The sequence below is a fragment of the Corvus kubaryi genome, unplaced genomic scaffold (assembly GCF_017639235.1).
Source record: "Corvus kubaryi isolate FWS band 111438036 unplaced genomic scaffold, C.kubaryi_AGA036_p1.0 66, whole genome shotgun sequence".
Lineage (NCBI taxonomy): Eukaryota > Metazoa > Chordata > Aves > Passeriformes > Corvidae > Corvus > Corvus kubaryi.
The window spans coordinates 897,363-917,567 of record NW_024582054.1 but is presented as its reverse complement, the minus strand read 5'-3'; the positions used below and the strand labels follow the sequence as shown (position 1 = coordinate 917,567).

Here is a 20,205-nt window from a genome sequence, read left to right as displayed (position 1 = left end):
AAAGACCACATCAAACAGACAAGTAGGGAAGGTACTGTTCAAACCCAAAGGAAAAAGGCCAACAGCTCCAGCTCAATGTACAATATAGTATGTCTGCTGATATTGCAGGTTTGGGGATGTTTTTCAATACATTGAAAGGCATTCAGGATTATAGGTGGCCACTGAAAATTTACATTACTTTCGAAAGTGCAGAGGATTTGATAGATGTTAACTTACCTGGGTACCTGGGGCAGGTATGGGTTACAGAACAAATGCCTTTGCTGCAAGGAACTCAAACCTGATGATTTCTGTCTCTTTTGCAAGTGGTGATCCAAAGAGGACTGCACAGCAATATTGTCATTTAGGACTTGGGATTGTTTCAGACACTCTTCACTGAGCCAGCAGTTAGCTTCCAGCTGCTCTAGGTTTTGCTTGGCTTCCAATAGCTTCTGCTTCTTGACTATCCTTTCCAGCTGGAACTTGACCTTTTTCCGTCTTATGTTTCTTTCAGCCTTTTTTAAGGAGTACCTTTGCAAGAGCTCCAGCTGCACCAGTCTCTTCTTGTTCTGCTGTAGCAGAGAAAGGCAGGTTTCCAGCCCAGTGGTACTCTGCACCTCAGCCTCTGCACACAGCGGAGGCTCTGTCTGCGCTGCAAACTCCCTTTGCTGTTGCTGAAGAGCAGCCAGACGTTTGTTCTCATTTATAAGCCACTGCTGGTCTGTAAACAAAACCATGATTGAAAGAATGTAAATATCATAGGAAAACCATTATTTGTTACTATCTTGTTTCTTAATTTAATCAGCGTTTAGAGGTCATTTGAGAACAGAATTTCTATGCATGAAGAGTAGAGACTTGACTAACCATTTAAAGAAAAATATATCAGTTCTCTACTTCATTGATAACTAAAAGCCTCTTCATTGGCTTAAGGACTCAGGTAGCAACTGCAGGATAAAAGCAGGGGCTTGGCCAATACAGCTAAGGAGAGTGGTACGTAAGACCTTGTTTGTAAGAAAAAAGTAGAACAGACATCAATTTCTCAAAGATTACACTCAAATATCACCTCCATTTTGTTAAAATACAGTGGAAGCATGAAAAGACCTGAGTTCAATTCTCTACAGGGTATATATTCACAATAGAGAAGTATGACTTCATTAATTTTTTTCTGTGAAATATGCTACTACTTCTGCTTTAATTATTTTGAAGTCATATGTTAAAACTTTGTATGGGAATGAATGTATGTGCACTGGGAGCAGAGTTAACAAGGGATGAAGTTAATAAGAGGATGAAGTTGCACAGAGCTAAACAGAGCTCAGCACTTGCTTCTGTGTTAATGCAGCAAATGGAATTTCACACACACTAGTGAGCCTTTGGCTAATAGATTCCTACATCTTAATGAAAAAATAAGCACTAGTGCAATCTTGAAATGTTACTGATTTCTCATTACTGCATTTGAGTGTTTTACAACCATTGCAAACCAAACATTTCTTTGTGCCTTTTGGTCCTATCCTTTCACCTTTAACTTGGCTAAACCAAAAAAAACCCCACCTATGAAGTATTTTTTCTCACTTACCTCGGCATGCTGGAAATGGAAAATAAGGGAGGCCAGAGTCCTACTAATGGACTTTGTTTAGCACAGGAAATGGCAATTTTTGTGCTCAGTGTTGGTGGCAAGTTCAGTAAGCCTGGAGGCTGGACCTCCCTATGCCCCACTGTGGATGAGCAGCTGACAGCCACCAGTCCTGCGGATGGGAATGCAGCCTTCCAAGTGAGTTACAGACCCAGCTACAAGGATGTCATCATATAGGTATCTGCCAGAGACTTCTGATAGTCTCTATAAATGCATCAGATGAAAACTTCCCAAGCAAAACAATCCCCGTGTGGCACCTGGCTGAGGCAGAGCAACAACCACAAATTTGCTATCTTTTGCAACTATGGTTGCCCCAACAAGCACTTGCCAAAACAGCCTGATGGGAACACACATACCTTAGCATGTAATAATAAAATTACAGAATCTTTAAATGGGTTGGGAGGGACCTTAAAGATCATCTAGTTAAATGTGCATGAAATAAAACAAATACTGCCATGGGATGAATGCAGGTGAAGCCAACACAACCTTTAGCCATTATGACAAACAATTCAAAAGCACAAGATCATATCACCAGTCAATGCATATTTTTCACAGAATTACCACTCCACTCCACAAAAAGAATTAGTTTCTCTGCTTTTGGTAATGACCCCTATAGTTCATAAATGCCAAATTTGCTTACAAACCAAGTGATTAGCCTAATTTGATAACAAAATATGTTACCTCTGCTTACACTTCTCTAAATATTCAGAACCTGATCTTTGCAGTCAGTAAGGATGCAGTAGAGAACAGAATTAGGCTGATTTATTTTTAACCCTGGATGCAAGACTACTTTTATTTCATGCAGGGGATGGATGTGGTTAGAAGTTTTTCAGAGCACACCAGCTTCAATCTGGCTATGATGAACTGTAACAAAAGGGATTATTGAGATCTATGACCAGGTTGTATCTGATGCCTCGAACATGTTCTCTTAATGAAGCAGATTTTTATGCTGCTATAAAAATATACATATTCAGCTCTCAAAGCAAACAAACAAAAAAAATCCATTGTTGAACAAGCAATGTAAAAATCTCAGGCCAGCTTCCTTCACAGGTGGAGCATTTCTCAAAGAACCAAAGTTTTCCAAAGCACTGCTGTCTTAGTAGCAGCATTTTGTTTTGGCTGGGCTTACTTTCCATGTACAGTCCTTTACTAAATAAGCAATGTTTCATTGCTTATTCAGGGATGTAGGAATTAAGAGGTATTTAAGTTTCATGTGATGAATGAGGGCTACCTGCACAGCTAAGCCTCAAGAGAGGAATTTGGGGCTCTGGAATTTTCCCTAATGCAAGAAATCATTAGTGCAGAGACACTGTAGGCATCACTTACTTGATGACTACTGATCTTGTTAAATATACTTCATTAGTGATCCCCACCACAATGAGTCTCCTGTCCTGCTTATGTTGGCAGCTCTGCACAGAGCACATGCACAGAAGTAGGAATTCTAGCTCTATGGTTACTCTATGGATGAAAGGGAAGCATTTTTGACATTATGTTAGTTAATTTTCCTTAATAACATTTTTAGTTTTCACGCACAAAGCTTTTTTTCCAACTTTATTTCAAGACATTTTCTCTTTTGCATGTTTTTAGCCAGCAGAATATTTGGCAGATCAGAGTTTCACTGCAAGAGAGCTGCAAGCTTAAGATGCTAATTAATCTCTGCTCACAAACTTGTCTCTGTCAGGAGCTGAGCCACTGAGGGCACAAAAAAGGTGAAAAACTTTGGTGGGTTGCCAAGTAAAGAATTGTATTTGGCTGGCAAAAACTACCTTCCTGGCTAAGTATTAAAATGCCCTAGGGTATATTACCGTGTCCCGCAGCCATAGGGAGGAGGAGAGATAATCCAGCAGGCAGGAATTGTGCAGCAAGATTGATTTATTTAATTATTTTACAAACTCTTTTAATTGGACAAGGATCAGCCACCCCTTGGGGGTGATTGGCTAAAATCCTAAAACATCCATTGTCAAAATAGTTTTCTACTATAGTATAAACAAGGCTTCTCAAGGTTGCAGGCATTTCATTGTTTACAGAACTCTGCTACTATCTCTGTGAGAGAGAAAAGTCTGTCACGGACTTAGAAAAAAGCAAGAAAATCCTTGCTAGCAGCATTTTTGTATCCATAGCTAAGCTTTGCATGAACCCAGTGAAAACAGCAGAACTAGAGGGAAGCACAGAACAAGTCTACAGAGTCACAAAATAAAGATGTTTTGGGGAAACTCCTGGTTCCCTGTACTATCTACATATTCTTCTGCTATATCCCATCAAAACAATTTCCTTTTAATCTCTTCATTGTGGCTGGCATAATTAAAAGATATCTGACTGCATAAGTTTTGCTCTGAGACATTGCCAAAACTTCACAGAAGTTTTCTTCTTCCAGGATCAAACAGCAGATTTTGCCAGGTGGGAATGACACCTTTGTATAGGTGTCTTTTGCTTATCAAGAAACCTAGATCAAATCATTCACTAGAAGATAAACTAGAGAAGACTATAACCACCCCATTTCAAAAGCACCTCAAGGTTTAAAATGTTCCCAAATCACTCTATAAACTCATTAAGGGGCAGCCCAACCCCTCCAAGGCATCTTACTGAGAATGTCTGCTGGCATGCAAAGTAGCAGCTCCGGAGGCCAGGAGCCACGGACACTAAAAAATACCTTTCAAAACATGGTGTGTTCAGTTTAAGCCACAGTCTTATGTCACAACCCTATTTTTCCTAATGAGTGAAATTAATCAAAACCACATGAAAATTATCTATACTGTTACGGGTGACATCATCAATGAGAGAGTATCTCAACTGACCTGTCACTGTCTCAGAAGTGCTGCTTGGCTCCTATTCCATCCTGTTGTTAAAGCAAGTTCCCCTGAAAGCTTTTAGTAGGAACTACCATGGTCACCTCAATTTCAAGCTCCAAGAACAATTCATTGGAGGAAGCACAAGTATATCACAAGAAAAACTTAAAACACAAGAGTGGACTTGGTATATGTTGTAACTACAGGTATGAGCAGAACAAGGCTGTAGGGAGGCAGGATTGGGATCAGCCTGGGAGAGGAGAGGCTCTTAGTGCCACAGGGGAGTAGCTGGCGCTGTCTCTCCCAGCAGTGACCTGCAGTGCTAATTAAACCATGCTGCTGGAGCACTGCAAAGGAAGCCTTTCAGTTCTGTTAATCAAAGCTTAGTAACTGTTCTCAAGGGAAAGGCAACTGTAGGAGAAATCCAGTAATTAGCCGTAATAAAAGTTCCACTCATAAAACAAAGCATCACTAGGACAAAAAATGTTGAGAGGATGAAAGTAAGCAGTAATGGAGGGGAATTGAAGGAGGGGAAGAGGCAGGTACCCACTTTCTTGGATTTGCTGGTTGATGAGTGCTTGGTCATTTTCTAGTTCCCGTTCTGCTTTGATCTGTCCTCTCAGAATCTGCTGCTTTAAATCCTCAACATAGAGCTGCTGTCGTTGAATTTGTTTTCTGTGGAAAGCTTCCTGGTCTCTCAGTTTCTGCTTGTACTCTTCATGCACAGCATCTATTTCTCTGCTGTTAGAAATGTTGACAGTGAATTTAAGCCAGAAAAAAATATTATTTGTAATAAAATAAGTCATCTTACTAAAGAAAGACAACATGCAAGATGTTGTTTTGCTCAACAAGAGCACATTATGACAAAAACTTTTAAACTGTGTTTATGCACATCACAGCAGGCTGCAACCCTGCAAGTGTCATAAATGCCAGGAAACGTGAAAGCTCTAGTAGTGAAGCAGGTAATTCCACTGCCAGAAAGATAATAGCAAAAAGAATTTTAAAAATATTTCCAATTTTCATTTTGCAGTAGTCTTCCACAATTGGGGAGGGGGTTGTTTTTAAGTTATAAAATTTTATAACCACCACATAAGGTATTTGTCATCTAAGTACCTCAAAACTCTTTACAGAAGTGACCAACATTCTTTTTTTTTCAGACCAAAAATTTCCAACCTAGAAACATTTACAGGCATTGTCAGGATTACACTGACAGTCTCTGGCAGTGCCAAGGAAAGACCTTGATCACCCAAATCTCTGTTGGATGCAAGAACTATATCAGGGTACTGCTTCTATATTTGGAGCAGAATTGTGATCAGAAAAGTGACTAACCTGTGAAAAACTGCTTCACAATCTCCTCCAAAATGTTTGGCTCCTGACTGTGTGCCAATATTTTACACGCGCAGAGCAACATCAAAAAAGTATCTATTCTTAACATAATGCATTATAATATTCAAAATACATTAGCCCTCTGAAAGAAATACATATTTTACTTCTCCACATGCTATCGCCAGAAATTCTTAACATTAAAGTTAGATTATATCTAAGGGTGATATACGACCTTTGCTTGCTAAACTCTGCATTATTATATATAACCTCAGAAAATAAAACCTTTGAGTCTTGAAAAAATATTTAAAGTGTATTTTACTAAGAAAGTAAATATATATTTATTATACTTCTAAAGCAGTCAAAGACACCAAAACTCTTTAGAGTCCCTGAAGGTCAAAAAACCTCCAAAAATATAATTTCAAAGGAAATCTTTGGAAATACCAGGTAGTTTGTAAAATCACCACCAATACAATGTCATCTGTATGAAAAGAGTATTTGACCTTTGCTATACAGAAATAATTTAACATCTTGATTTAGAACTGTAAGCATGTGTTCAAAGCAACCATTTCTACAGCAAAAACTTGATTTTGTGTGATAATTTAGCAGACAGAACAGATGAAACAATTAAGCAGCCAAAGCCTACAAATCTCCTGGAGTACCTTTACATGGAACTTTCTTAAGAAGTAGTAGGAAAGCCTCAGTACATAAAAGCTTTAGGGTTTTCAATAATTCACAATATTACTATGAATCTTGCTCAAACGAGAAAAACAGAATTCTGTTTTGTTTTAATGTTTATGTAAATGTAATGCTGAGAGTAACTGAAGGAGAACATCTTCTGTTCAGTTGTCCGGCATGGTGCAAACAGAGTACAAACTTTGCCGCTGCCATCTGCTAAATGGTTTGTGTCTATTTGTGACCCACACAAATTATAAGAATGTGCAGGTCCAAGATCTATTTGTCCTTGGCTTAACTACAAAGATGCCAGTACCCTGTGATTTGTAATTTTTTTCCTCTTAGATAAACGTCAATTGATCCCAGGAAATAGAAGTGGGATGCCTCATTTCTCATTCAGCTGAAGTAGGATTGAATTGACACTTCACTGCAGCACTGAAATGCTCATATGGCAATTACAAATCTCCAGCTGTTCAGGTATTTGTAACACCACCAACCACAGGGGGACAATCTCAGACGTTAAAGCAAGACTGGTTAACTAAAGAAGAAACACTTTCCAAACATAGTATTAAATCTAAAGTATTCGTTTATGAAAAGCTCCCATGGTTTCAATGGTAACTCTGAGGGAGGCTTTCCCTAAATGCAGCTTTGAGGTTGTCTTCCCGACTTGCTAAGGGAAATGTAATGGAGCAGCCATACAATCTGGAGGTTAAAGTACTGATCTGCAACAAAACACTTCTGATTTTGGAGCAGTTACATGACCTCTGTGCTTTCGCACACTTGGCCTGCAAGGTCTTCAGGATGAGGACTGCCTCTGGATGCCTATGCACTAAACCTAACAGCTTCTTTGCAGAGTCTGGTGATGAGGTAGTCTTTAACCTGTTCTACTGGCAGACATATGGAAGCTCTGACTCCTACGGCGGTATGAAAGTTGAAAAATATGAGTCTAAATTTGTCACTGGTCTCACATGACCTTGGGCAAGTTGCTTAGTCTGAGATGTGTGAAACAAGCAAAGTAGATTCATCCAAGAGAAGTGATGAGGATCCATTAGCATTATCAAACATTAGAAAGTCAAGTATCAGAAGAGCTGCTTTCTATTATTTTATCATTATTAGCATCATTCTGCATGAGACTGAGGAAACTGAGTAAATAATTTTCAGCAGGCTGAAAAGAAGCATGATACTAAAACAGTAAAGAAAGAATTCTTGTTCTTCAACTGTTTACTAAAACTAGATAAAATTCCTCTGATAAAACGTCTCTCATTCTTCCCAACCATGACTTTTAGCTCTCAGCCAATCTTTCCATAAAATTGACTTATCAGAGTTCAAACTGCTTACAAACTGAAACCCAGAACATTTAAGTAAATGAAACAACTCAGTGTTGCGTTTCAATCCAAAGACCTAACAATGCTCACGGGGTGGTTAGGTAACATCTGTTTACAGTTGTGAGAGGGTCACAAGCTTTTCCCATACTTTCCAACCTTGCTGAAACCACACCCCACCCCCACATTATAAAGGATCAGAGAATAAACAATACAAACAATGCACATGGCAGTGTGCTGTTTGTTCTCGGCAGCACTAGCATATTCCCTCACGTGTGTGGTCATGGGCTTTTGCTGAACTAACATGAAACTGTGAGATCCTTTCCAACAGCTGTGTGTGTTTGCACACAGAGCAGAACATGAGGCAGGCCAAATGGATGGTATTAATCACAGCTCCATACTATGACTATACCCCAGAAAGGCAGAGTACAGAGGCACAGCCATACTTCACTTTAAGCCTTAGAAAAACTAACACAGCACAGCAATCACTGCAGTATTCTTTCTCCTTTTGATCAGGTGATGTAGCTAGTTGGTACAATTCCCCCTCTGTAAGGTCAAAGTCTCTGTAATAAAATGCTGTTGCTCCAGGTATATATAAAAATTGCAGTTCTGCTGTTATTTCAGTGTCTCTGCTTCATCTTCTATTTTTAGTAGTACAAAACAAAAACCAGGCAGGGCAGTAAAGCCAGGTCTGAATATAGAGACTGAACATAAAACACCTTTTTATGAAGCTGCTTCTTACAGACAGTTTTCTGAAGTGGAAAAAAAGATAATGAAAATTCATGCAGAGCCACTTACATAATACACAAATGCAAGAGGATGTTTTCCCTCTGGCTGTGAGATACTGACTGTGAGAGCAGAATGACTGGCTAGTTTGGGGTATGGATGTCTCTCCCAGAAACTGCTGAAACCAAGAACATGAAGTCAGAATGCTCCCTTTCTACCTTCGAACATGCTAGGTCATGTCAGCACACTTTTGCTGGTTTGTGGAAATAACATGATGAACTAAACTAAAAAATGTCATGGCAATGGCTCAGAAAGAAAATAACAGATTCACACACACTTCACAGCTAAATCACCTAATAAGCAGTTCAAAGAACAAACAGTTTGTGTAATGTATGTTTGAATGACTTACTAAAACCAAGTATCAATCCAGTTAACAAAAGAATTTAGCCACGTTTTGTACTAAGTAGGTGAAATCACTAATTTTTTCATCCAAAATGTCTTAAATCAGACGTACTGTTAAATTTAGACTTGAAACACTGGAATACTCTGAGATACAGCAACCAAGCACAGAATGCTGTTGCTCATATCCCTGCTTTTCTACATAAGCAATCTACACTCAGGAAATAAAATAACCTCAAGACAAACATAAGAGAAACAGCTTCATTTCTGTAGGTATCAAGACATACATGAAGTCTTGGTTTCACAGGACCAGCATACTCTAGCATACAGCATATAAAAAAAGGCAATTCTGCAGAGAATTTCATAAAAGCATGCAGATTTCTGGGTGTACCATATGCAGCAAGAAGTGTCAACAGTTACCCCCTCCACCAAGTAAACCTTTAAAAGCTGCAAATAAAATGACAACAAAAAGACACCAACCTTAAACTAAAGATAATCACAAATTACTGAGAAAACGTTCAGATTATACCGATTCTGCCAGATTGCTTTTCCATCTCATTTTTCTCTCCAAAGTTTGCACGATGCATGCTAAATGAACCATCTGTAAATCCACATTTTTTTCCAGCCGGTTTTGTTGTCAGCTCTCTGGGATCCTATTGTGCAATTCTCCTCCCCTCTTCCCCAAACACTTCTACTGCTGATGCAGAGGCTGGCGGCTGCTACAGCATAATGCAGCTTCCAGTAACTATGGCAGCAATAGCTCTGTGGTGAGGCTGAATACCTGCTGCAACAAAATCTTAAGGCTCAAATAGAGAAACTCCAGTGAAAACAATCACTTTTGGTAAAAGCTGAAATTTGCCAGTTTTCTCAAAGAAAACATCAGTCAAGTTGGCATCCCCATCTTTCTGACTGCCTAGAGTTCAAGTCCCATTTGTCTTCTACAAATTATTTTTCCCAAAGGAAAAAGAGTTAAAAATAAAGCAGAAGAAAAGATGCTGGCAGGGCATTTTGCACCCTTGCAAACCCCAAACTGAGAGCAGTCACAAGCTAGAGTTACAAGCCTATCCACTAATACCCATCTACACAACTCCCCCCACCTTCTCCAGCTCTATCCTCCCCCTCTTCCCGTGTCCAATCCAGGGCCCTTCCCACAGGGGCTCAGAGCAGCAGCAGGCACCACGCAGCTGCACAGCATCGTACATCTGCTTCTGCCCAGCATAGGGCCCAAGCCTCTCCCTTCTCTTCCCTAAAGCAGAGGGAAGAGCAACGAGGAGATACAAAGACCTTGTATTATCACCTCCTTCAGCCTCCCGAAGGAATGCCACTCACAGAATTCAAAGCAAAAGCTGGGGAGTGGTGGGCAGGAGGTGGGAGCCAGAAATCAGTCAAAATGGCCAGCAGAGTCAAAAACCTTTAGAAATAAGGGATCTTTGGAAACATACACACATAGTAATCCCCTTCACAGAAGTCAGCATCAAGTGAAACATCATTTTGATTTCTGATTAGCTGGCTTGCTTACAGAAAAAGCACACCCGTACTTTTTCATGTGTGGTTTTTTTTAGCCTTTCTGTGAAAAACCTCTTTTTCTTTGCCAAACCCCCAAAATAACAGTGAGGCAATGACTTATTTAAGGTACTCCTTTAAATACATCTCTAAAACAGGCCTCTTTTTGCCAAAGAGTCACAGGGACAAGACACAACCACACTCCCCAATAAAGGTAAATGCTTCCTCTTTAAATTCCAGTTCAGCTGACACAGGTTCTCCCTTCACAATGTCAGTTATATATAGAATTATTTAGTTACCCTGCTAACCCACTATACCTGGTTCTGCTGTAAATGGTAGAGCTGCTGTAACTGCCACAGTGCATTTCTCTGTGAAACAGAATATTTGAGGGATCTTTTAAGAGAAGCAAAAGTTTTCTTTAATCTTTTTGTTTTTGGCAGAGCGCTTTGAAATTCTCAAATGGAAGCTGTTAGTGAGAACTCAGAGTATTTTACAGATATTAGTTGGACAAGTTAACTATACCACATTAGAATAATAAATACATTGTATTATGCTGTCTCAGAGTTTTCCCCCCCAGTTTAACAATGTTGGTATTTTCAAGGAAAGGGAGTTTAATCATGTTCCAAGCAGCTAAAATTAATTCAGTGTACTGCTATACCACTGAACTCTAATGGAAAACCCCTGTGGGTTTTTTTTCAAACCAGCAAGACAATAAAATCAGAGTTTTTATTTATATGCAGTATGATATTGAGGCAATGGCAGGAGAAAGACCTTTATTATCTACTTATTTGTGGTGATGCTATAACATGATGACTGATGCCATTCACAAGTCTTCTGTGTGTTTGCTGGCTGACAGCAAACATCAGAAATTTGAAGTGCAGGGGCTCTTATGAGTAGGGTGTATGAACAAGCAAACAAGTAAGGGTGTAATGACTCACAATCCTTTTTCAAAGGAATGCCTAAATTTTAGTATTTGTGTGCAATGGTAGAAAATTGTTTTTCCTCTCATTTCTCAAAATATTTTAATGTACAATTAAAGGTTCAACTGGTAATTCAACCCATGAAAGGCAGATGAGAAAATGTCATCATACGGACAGCATGGGAGATAAGACTCATATCATTAATAATCGTTACTGTAATATATATATATAGATATGATCTGAAATAAAAACATCCAGAAGAAAGTAAAGTACCATCAGTTCCTGATGAAAAAGGTACTTAAACCCATGGAAACTCAACAATTTCTGAATTATTTCTGTTTGCAGCTGCTGTGTGTCTTTCCATGAATGAACCATGTTTTATGCTAGGAATTAATTTTTTTTTTACTTTTCCTAAAGCAATTTTATTCTCACCAGAAGAGAACCCAATTTATCCAAGCAATTTTCAAAGTACTAGTGAGCATTCCCAGTACCTACTATTGGCATAAAATCTATTACATTTAGGGTTCTTATATGCTGGAAATTGGCAGCAACTTCAGAGTAAGCCTCACTCTAGTTATAGCTTTTAAATGCAGGCTACACATGCAACAAAGAGGCAAATCCTCTGCACAAGATCTTGTATGAAGATGCTTGCAGAGCCTTGCCTGTAACTCAGCTGCAGATTCTTGTTCCAATATGATAAAGTAGTCTGAATTAAAGCTTAAAGTCTAGCTTCCATCTCTTCTAGAGGAAATCAGTGTAGCACAGGAGAAAGGCAAGGTAAAGGTGTCAAAAATTTCAGCATGATGTAGACACATTAATATTCTTACCTTAGTTGAAGAGAACATTTGTTTTCTTCACAGTTTCTACATTTTTGACTGCAAAAATAAAAATAGGAAATCATAAATATTTGGGAAAAAAGGCAAGAAAATTTCACTGAAGCCTATTGTACACAGAGATTTTATTGTAATTTTCAGTAGAGGAAGATGCAGATTTCTAGCAGCTGGGAGAACACCAAGAACTTTCAAGTGAGAGGGGGACAGAGAACAAGACACACACACACAGAGCTTTCCCTGTTCTTATATTTCCCTCTGAACATCTCCTTCTGACAGAGACGAGACCCTGCATTAGGGTGGACTTTTTACTGGTGATCAGTAAACACTGGTGATCAATAAACACTCCCTGTAGTCCATTTACTCCTGTATTATGGCTTGCAAAGTACCTCACACACACCTGTTAGCACCTGACATTGACTTTTCTTCACAACAGACCACATACATAATTTTATTCTTATAATATAAATCTTAGGCTACATGTCTCAATCATAACCCCCTCCATGAGCAAAACTACTTGTCTCTACAGAAATACAGGCTCACAGGTTACTGCAAAGGAAGGCTGAGTGGATCAATTCAGTTCACCTATGCCAAATAACTATTCAAAAGGATAAAAGGACCACTGGGTTATGTAAGGTGAAAACCAACTATTCTTAGACATAGTTTACAGCTCATTCCTATAAAAGATGGACACTGATAAAAACCCAAGCAAATGCAATACCATAACATTTTTCATCTTTACTGAAGTAACCATCTGAAACCCTCTAGGTAAGCATGAGGGAAACTTTAAGCAATGTAATATACTTGTAATATCCTGTCCAAGTGATTAAAAAATTGATCAACACAAACAAATCCTCTATCTGAACATGGTCTGGAAAAAGAAAATCAATCAGAAATGTTCTGCAGTTTTGTCAGGTTAAAAAGGGGGAAACTAGGTGCAAATTTCTGATAAACTGTTTATAATAACTTGTGGATTTCTTCAGGTTTTTCTAGGTTCATCAAAAAACTTGTGAAAAGAGCTCCACAACTAATGTTTTTAGCAACATAAAGAGCACCTTGGTGTGTACATTTGAAGGTCATAAGACAAACCCTTATTTTTAAAACTCTTTGTATTTTTTCCTAAGAAAATAATAGCAATGATAAGTAAAATGTTCTTCAGTAAAGAAACAAAATGAAGTAACATTTTGTACAGACAGGTATCACTGCAGCAAATGAAAAGCAAATGCAGAGATTAGATACATTAAAGAGAACATATCAAACCACACTACCCAAGGTGGAAAGCAAGGCACTTGACTAGAATCATGAAGAATATTCAAAACAGAGATAACATTTTATGCTCATGAACATGAGATGAGATACTTCCACTAGAAAGAGATAAAAGATTCCCAGTATGTTACCACAGCAAAAACACTCTATCAAGAAGCAGAAGCATCAACAGATATGAATGAGAAGATGGCTGTTTCTCGCCTTTAACAGGTTAATTGAATGTGCCAGGCTGAGAGGAATTAAAAAAGAAAAAGAACCCAATTATATTTATTCTTTAATATTCTATTTTCAATGTCATGAACTGAAACACAGAACATATCTCAATTCATTTTCCTGATACACATTAATCACTGTCTTCATCACACCAATCATTTCCATTTCCTAAAGTCTCTGCCATAAAAGCACACACTAAACACTGAGTATGAGCAGCTCTTCAACACTTTGAAAGCAGTATATGCCTTATTTACTGCTCAGTTGAAAACAATCAAACAAGGAATCACATTGGCTTTCTGAGATGAAGGGCTCAATGAGGACTTGCACTAAAGGGAATTTATGAACAAATCTTGTGATTTCCACAACAAATTAACAGGGAAAGTCAATTGATAATAATTACCTTGGCTAAATCATATCCTGAAAAGTCCATTCTGTACATTAAAGCACAGAATAATATTGTAAAAATTATAGATTAGCTGTACAGCAGATGTCCAAGTGAACTAAGGCTCACAGTCTCATCTGAGGCATTTTCTTAATTGAGCACCAAGAAATAATCTTGCAGGTTTGTTGCTTGTATATCTTAATGCTCTATATCAGTCGACTGGCCAATGTATTTTCTCTGACATTTTTATCTGCCTACTCAAAAACGTGATGGGACTTATTCTGTATACAGCTTACTTTTGTCTGAACCAAGTCCCTTATTTCAGATATCATCCCACAAGAGAAATTGTTCGTTCAGTTGCTTTTTTTCTTAGTTTTAAACTTACTTGTGAAGAGAAGAAAGGATATAGTGAGGAGAATTGGTGCAACTTCCATGCAAATTGAGCCAGTCCAAAGCTCCATAGCTCCGAGTGGGTGGGGTTTCACTAATCTACAGAAAGCACACAACATAAGACAGGTATTTATTAAAATCACAGCAACCCAGGAACTTCCAAGTTATCATTAGCACTGTCATCATTAACTATTGTGTGCAAGGCTGCATAATACCTCCCATGTGAGTTTATAATCTCACTTACACTTCTGCTTAGTCTTTGATAATTAGCAAAACTGTGAAGTATTTGTTACTGAGTACATCTCTTTTTGCAGCTCTATTTTAATGTACTGCATGTTTCATTAATCAAGAAATTAAGAAAGAAAACAAACAGAAGTTAAGCCCCTTATCTCACAGTGAGTGCAAAAGGATGGAAGAATGGGAAGTATAAAACGTTAATAAACGAAAATCCATTTTAAAAGGTTGACTCTTGCCAATATCAGTTGATAATGTGGTTAACTCCTAAATGAGAAAATTCGTATTTTTTGAAGTCAGGTTTTTAAGCTATGTTTGTCATTCATTTTAAGAACTATCTCAGTTCTTAAACATCATCGAACTAGCTAACCAAATAATATCTTACAGTAGTTAGTTCCTGAGCTTAACATACCAAGAAATATTTTATCTATTTCCGATGTATGGAACAATTCACTGCTTTCAGAGTCAACAATACTTAAGTACTTAATCCCACAAATTTTCCAATTCTTCTAGTATACTTCATTCAAGACAGTGAAATGACAAAGAAGATAACTCAAAAGATTATCAGATGTGGAAAGATTCTTAACTGATCTTTTCACTGCAGGATTCTGCCTTTTTGTTTCAACCCTACTGTAGTCATGACTGGAAATAGGAAACACTAAATAATTCAAGGGATCTGCATCATCTTTTGCTAAGCACATCTGAAAGAAGTGCTAGTGTCCTCCCACAGAAGGTTTAGTGTCATTACAGACCATTAGATGGAGGAAATGTAGCAAGAGAATATGATGATGAGATGAAATATTATCTTTATCAGGCTGGCTTTTAAGAAGAAAAAAAATAGGAAAGAAAAAGAAAAATTATGAGAGAAAAGCAGTTTTAGAACTTACTGATCTTCTTAGTCTTAAGATAGCAGCTTCTGCTGGGTGATTGAATCTAAATTTATGAGATTTGCCAAGGACAACAAGGGCCCCTGTGAAAACAGAATAATTAGATATTTACAGAGACGTAATTCATCAAACTACTATAGAATAGTATGTTTTAAAAAAAACTAAATTCTGACCAACAGCTTTCTGAACACCACAGAACAAAGAACTAATTTTAGAATTTGCCACTATGGAATGGCAGAGTTATCAATCTGTAATGACAGCATCCAAGCAAACTGATCTTGCAGATCTCTGCAGACTAAGTGTAACTGTAAATTCCCAGTTCATATTAAAGGCCAGCCAGCATGACTTCATGCCAAAAACCACAACCGATCCACTGCTGAAAACTTGCTTTTACACTATATTTTTAAGAGTCTAGATAACTGCAAGTTCCCAGAAGCTGGACTGTTACTTTAAGCAACCTAAAAGTATGGAAGCCTGATCCATTTAATCTGAATTCATTATCATACTTGTGACTTAGTGGCTATTAGCTTCCACCTAAATAGACTGTGAAAAAGCTGAAGGTCATTTCAACCATACTATATAATTGCCAAAAAACCCTTTCAGTGGCCAGCTGGCTTAGGGCCAGTCTCCACTACTTTCCACAATAGTGTCTCTGACTACACGTCTTCCCTTTTCAGAAACCTACAGACTTCTGTTGCCAAAAGGAGGCAGAATATTGTCAGCAATGTTTTAATCTGACTTCTGTGGGGTACTTAATTTATTTGTCCCAGCTCTAGCCATGGATCAAGCCTTGTGGAACTGGCAGCAGACTGAGAGATGTCTTTCCCTGATCTGCTCAGGTTCTGAAATTCTTGACCTAAACTCCAGTGATTGGGTGACTTTAATGCAGCACTCACAGAAAAAGAAGCCTTACCTTGTGACAGACGACACGACCCAGACACTTCACAGCCATTCACAGAGCAGTGTGCACCTGGAACTGGTCGCAGAGTCACAATCCCACAGTGGTTGTCTATCATACAGTGATTCCTTTCAATCCACTGTCCCTGCAAAACTACAACGTAGAGATTTATCTCTCCTGTTGAAGGGGTTGGGTTGGTTACTCCATTCTGTTTGCCTGAGAACGGAGTACCACAGACTGTTCGACTCTATGCATACTGCATACCCCAGAGAACTATATCATGTGCAAAACAAGGAGATTAAATCCTGCTAGTCAAATAATTAATCACAGAAAAAAACTTACTATTGAAATTCACTACTGAAAATAGTGAGATTGTTTCTTTATACCTGGTACTGGGAAACTACGTATCACTTTCTGATTTGGGAGCTGATGTGCAAATTCTTCTATTATGTTGAATTTTCTTAATGCCATTATGTTATTTATTGTTTATAATTCACAAATCTACTGGTAGAAAATAATCAAACATAACCAAGCTTAGCAGAACTTAACCAAAGCTGAGATTCCACAAATTTTTCAATTTTAGTATAAAGTTTCAGTTCTCTATCATAGTATCTAGCTCCTGAGATTGACTGCTAAAATTAAAAAAGAGAAAATTTTTTTTTAAACAAAAAATAAACATATATTTTAGCAAACATTATTAATTAGTCTCTTCTACTTACCTTTTTCAATAAAGAAAGCAGACAAATAGAAACATGACCTGGCTATTACACATGACAGATGTAAACCTCTGGTTTGACCTGACCATATCACAAAATAAGTTGTAATATCATTCTCTTACCAATATCTTGATCTTGGTCTGAGTCACTTCTTCCTATTTTGGTTGTTCCTTCCTAAAACAAGAAAAGAACTAATTTAAAAGCTGGTTACAGAAAATAGACTATATATACTACTTAAAAAAGCTTTGGTACATCATTTTAGCAAACACTTAAAATAAATTGCCTCTGAATGACTGAATTGTTTGAAGCAAATGCTAGGTACTTCGTAACAGCTCAGCCCACTGTCCCCCACAGTGTTGCAATTACTCTTCATCCTGCAGCTATGTCAGCTTCTACAACTTCAGTAGATAAAGTAACCCTCAGTGGATGACTTCTGGACTGTGCTTGAGACCAACATTTTGAATACGAACACGCTTCCTGATGCTTTGAACTTCTACAGTGAGACTTGGTGTTTGCAGAAATGAGATAATTCTTTTAATAAATATCATGCAGAAAGAAAGAAGCTGCAGAATGATTATTCCACACTTTTCAAATTTAAAAGTAACAGAATTCCTAATTTGGAAGAGAACTTTGTCATAGACGATGAACTCTTCAATCTAACTACTAAAGAAGAACTTTTTTCTGAAACTTAAATGACATATATGAAAAGTCTTTCTGGTGCTTATGGTATATGGGCAAGTTCCCAAACCTGAAGATTCAAAAACTTTGAAGAAAAGAACTGCCTAGGAACAAAAGTCTCCAAAACAAGAAGACTCGAACCATATTATGGGTCGGTGATGGAAGTGAGACAGTAGTTTTATGGTTGCCTTCGAATAAAAAAGAGTCATTTAAACAATACCATGAGAAAAAAACTGTGAAAAAAGGGCAATTAATTTACTATATGTCTATTGCTTCTGTGCTTTTTCTTAGGAAAACAAAGCAAGATAATTTCCCAATTCCAAAGAGACACTGTAATTGGTTATGGTAAAGTGATTGGTAAATGCACTCTAAAATTACTTTAGTGGCAAGCCTTTCGGTTATATTAAAATTAATTATGGGCAGTAAACAATGTGATTTTGTATTCAAATTAGAACAAATTGAATATGCTCTCTGCTCCAAGCATATTGTAAAGCCTAGATTTAAAGATGAAGTAAGAAGTAGTAATTGGAAGCCTGAAGACTGGGAAAACAGAAGCTGTGCACTACTCAAGGTGACTCAGCTATGGGTAATTATGGGTAAATGACAGTGGGTTTGTGCACTGGACAGAAAGGGAATGGTTATCACAAAGCTCCTCACAGAGCTCAGCTATCTGAACCAACTAACAGATCCCTCAGGCATGAGCCCTGCTGAGACTTCATTTCCTGGAGAGGCTGAAAGCTGGACTGTGCCTCCAATTTAGAGTAATTACCAAGCTACATGTCAGTTGAACGTTCAGCAAGCTCAGCTGCAAAATATCTACCTGGGTTGGCCACAACTTCTAGAACTTATGGTCCATATGGCACTTGACTCACATCACTCAATCAAGTGAGTTAGCAACACGTATCTTATACAAAGAGAAGCAAACCAGCTCCTGAAAGATCTCGTTACCAATTATCTTCTTCACTAAGCAAAGAAATAGTTATTGTAATTTCAAAAGAAACTTCTTCCAAGGTGCTGAACTAACTCTCTGGTAATACAATTTATTTCAGAAAAATGAATTACAGCTGCATTGGCTCAGGAAATTCACAGCAGCATCCCAGTCGGTGGAGTGATTCTGGGTAAGTTTAAATCCAAATAAAAATTGCAGGTGAGACGAAGGGTACAGATAGGATACAAGCAAACTAGCTCAACTTGAGAAAACAAAACAAAAATAACCATAACCCAGGACCATGCTGATTTCATTTTTAAAATGCTATTACTGAGATTATAATTGTAATATTTATACTCTTTTCTAATTTAATATTGAGTTTTACACCTGAAAAAGTGAGAGATGTTTCAGATGAAACCACCTCACAACCTGACCTTAGCACATCACAGCACATCTTCACATCTGCTGAAGTGTTTTTACATTGTTACCTCTTCTGGTTGTGTCTCACGACTAGGGGTAGAATTCCTAAGGTACATTACAGAGCAATAAAGAGAAAGATTGCTTTGCCCCTTCACTTTTGGGAGTACTCCAGCTTTCAAAAAAGGTTATGAAATACACCTTTTATTAAAGCAATAAGCAAATTTCATATTTTTAAGCTATGCAAAAAAGGTCAGTTAAATCATAAGAAAACATAAATCTTTTATTAATAAAAGCCAGAAAATTAAGCATAGGTGCAGCATTGATTAGTGCAATTATTATTATGAAATATCAGGAGAGTAAATGAGTAACACAATATTTATTTTCCATGATCTGAAAACTGCTGCTGTGACCTCTCTCTAGAAGTACAGTGTAAAGTGCTGTTACATGTTGAAGCCCTAATTTGTAAGGAACTGCTAATGTTTTACCTTCTTGCTGCTCAGATGAAGGTAACAGACACCAGAGACTAAAAGATGTAAAGCACAAAGAAAAGAAAAGGCAGCATCTAGAAGCAAAGAAAGAAGGGACAAAGATGTTAGTGTGACAGAGTCATGAATGACTTCAGAAGGTGACCCTTCAAACCAGGTTATGCCATTAAAATGAATATATTTAAATTAGGTGTTGTCAAAATTAATATGGGAAAGTATTTGCTCTTTCCACAATGGCACATAATAGAAAAGCGTTTAAGTAGTAGCAGTTGCTTCCAATAAATATTTAATGTTAATGTAGGGCTGAGTGGTTGAAGCTGCATGTTGATCAGCACTGGACATAAATACTTGGTCCCAAAAAATTACCTGGTACAATTTCTTTGTGTTGGCATGAGAAAATTTAGTTAAGTCTCTCTTTCAACATGATAGAAGAACAGCATGATTTCTGTTCTAAATATTTGTTGTCACTTTTAAGAGGAATAAAAGAATCCTGTGTCCCTAAACTATATAAATTACCACAAAATCTAGATAAAGATTTTTCATTAGTAGACAGATACATGATTTTCAACCTTATTTAACATATGTTCTGGCAACGAGTGCACCTCTGTAGAAGTGCCC

The 20,205-nt window shown here is 37.7% G+C and overlaps 1 protein-coding gene across 2 annotated transcripts in view; it reads right to left on the bottom strand.

Moving 5' to 3' along the window:
* STARD9 (StAR related lipid transfer domain containing 9) overlaps positions 1 to 20,205 on the bottom strand; it is a 101,788-nt gene that overhangs the window by 22,114 nt on the left and 59,469 nt on the right. Inside the window, exons 17-23 of one of the 2 annotated variants that reach the window (XM_042048110.1) lie at positions 17,199 to 17,250; positions 16,376 to 16,513; positions 15,463 to 15,545; positions 14,337 to 14,440; positions 12,088 to 12,135; positions 4,943 to 5,133; positions 217 to 697 (exon numbers count right to left, since the gene is read on the bottom strand). In XM_042048110.1, the coding sequence (XP_041904044.1) occupies positions 217 to 697; positions 4,943 to 5,133; positions 12,088 to 12,135; positions 14,337 to 14,440; positions 15,463 to 15,545; positions 16,376 to 16,513; positions 17,199 to 17,250 (1,097 nt within the window). The remainder of the gene's footprint in view (positions 1 to 216; positions 698 to 4,942; positions 5,134 to 12,087; positions 12,136 to 14,336; positions 14,441 to 15,462; positions 15,546 to 16,375; positions 16,514 to 17,198; positions 17,251 to 20,205) is intronic. The other variant, XM_042048111.1, reaches the window with a different exon arrangement.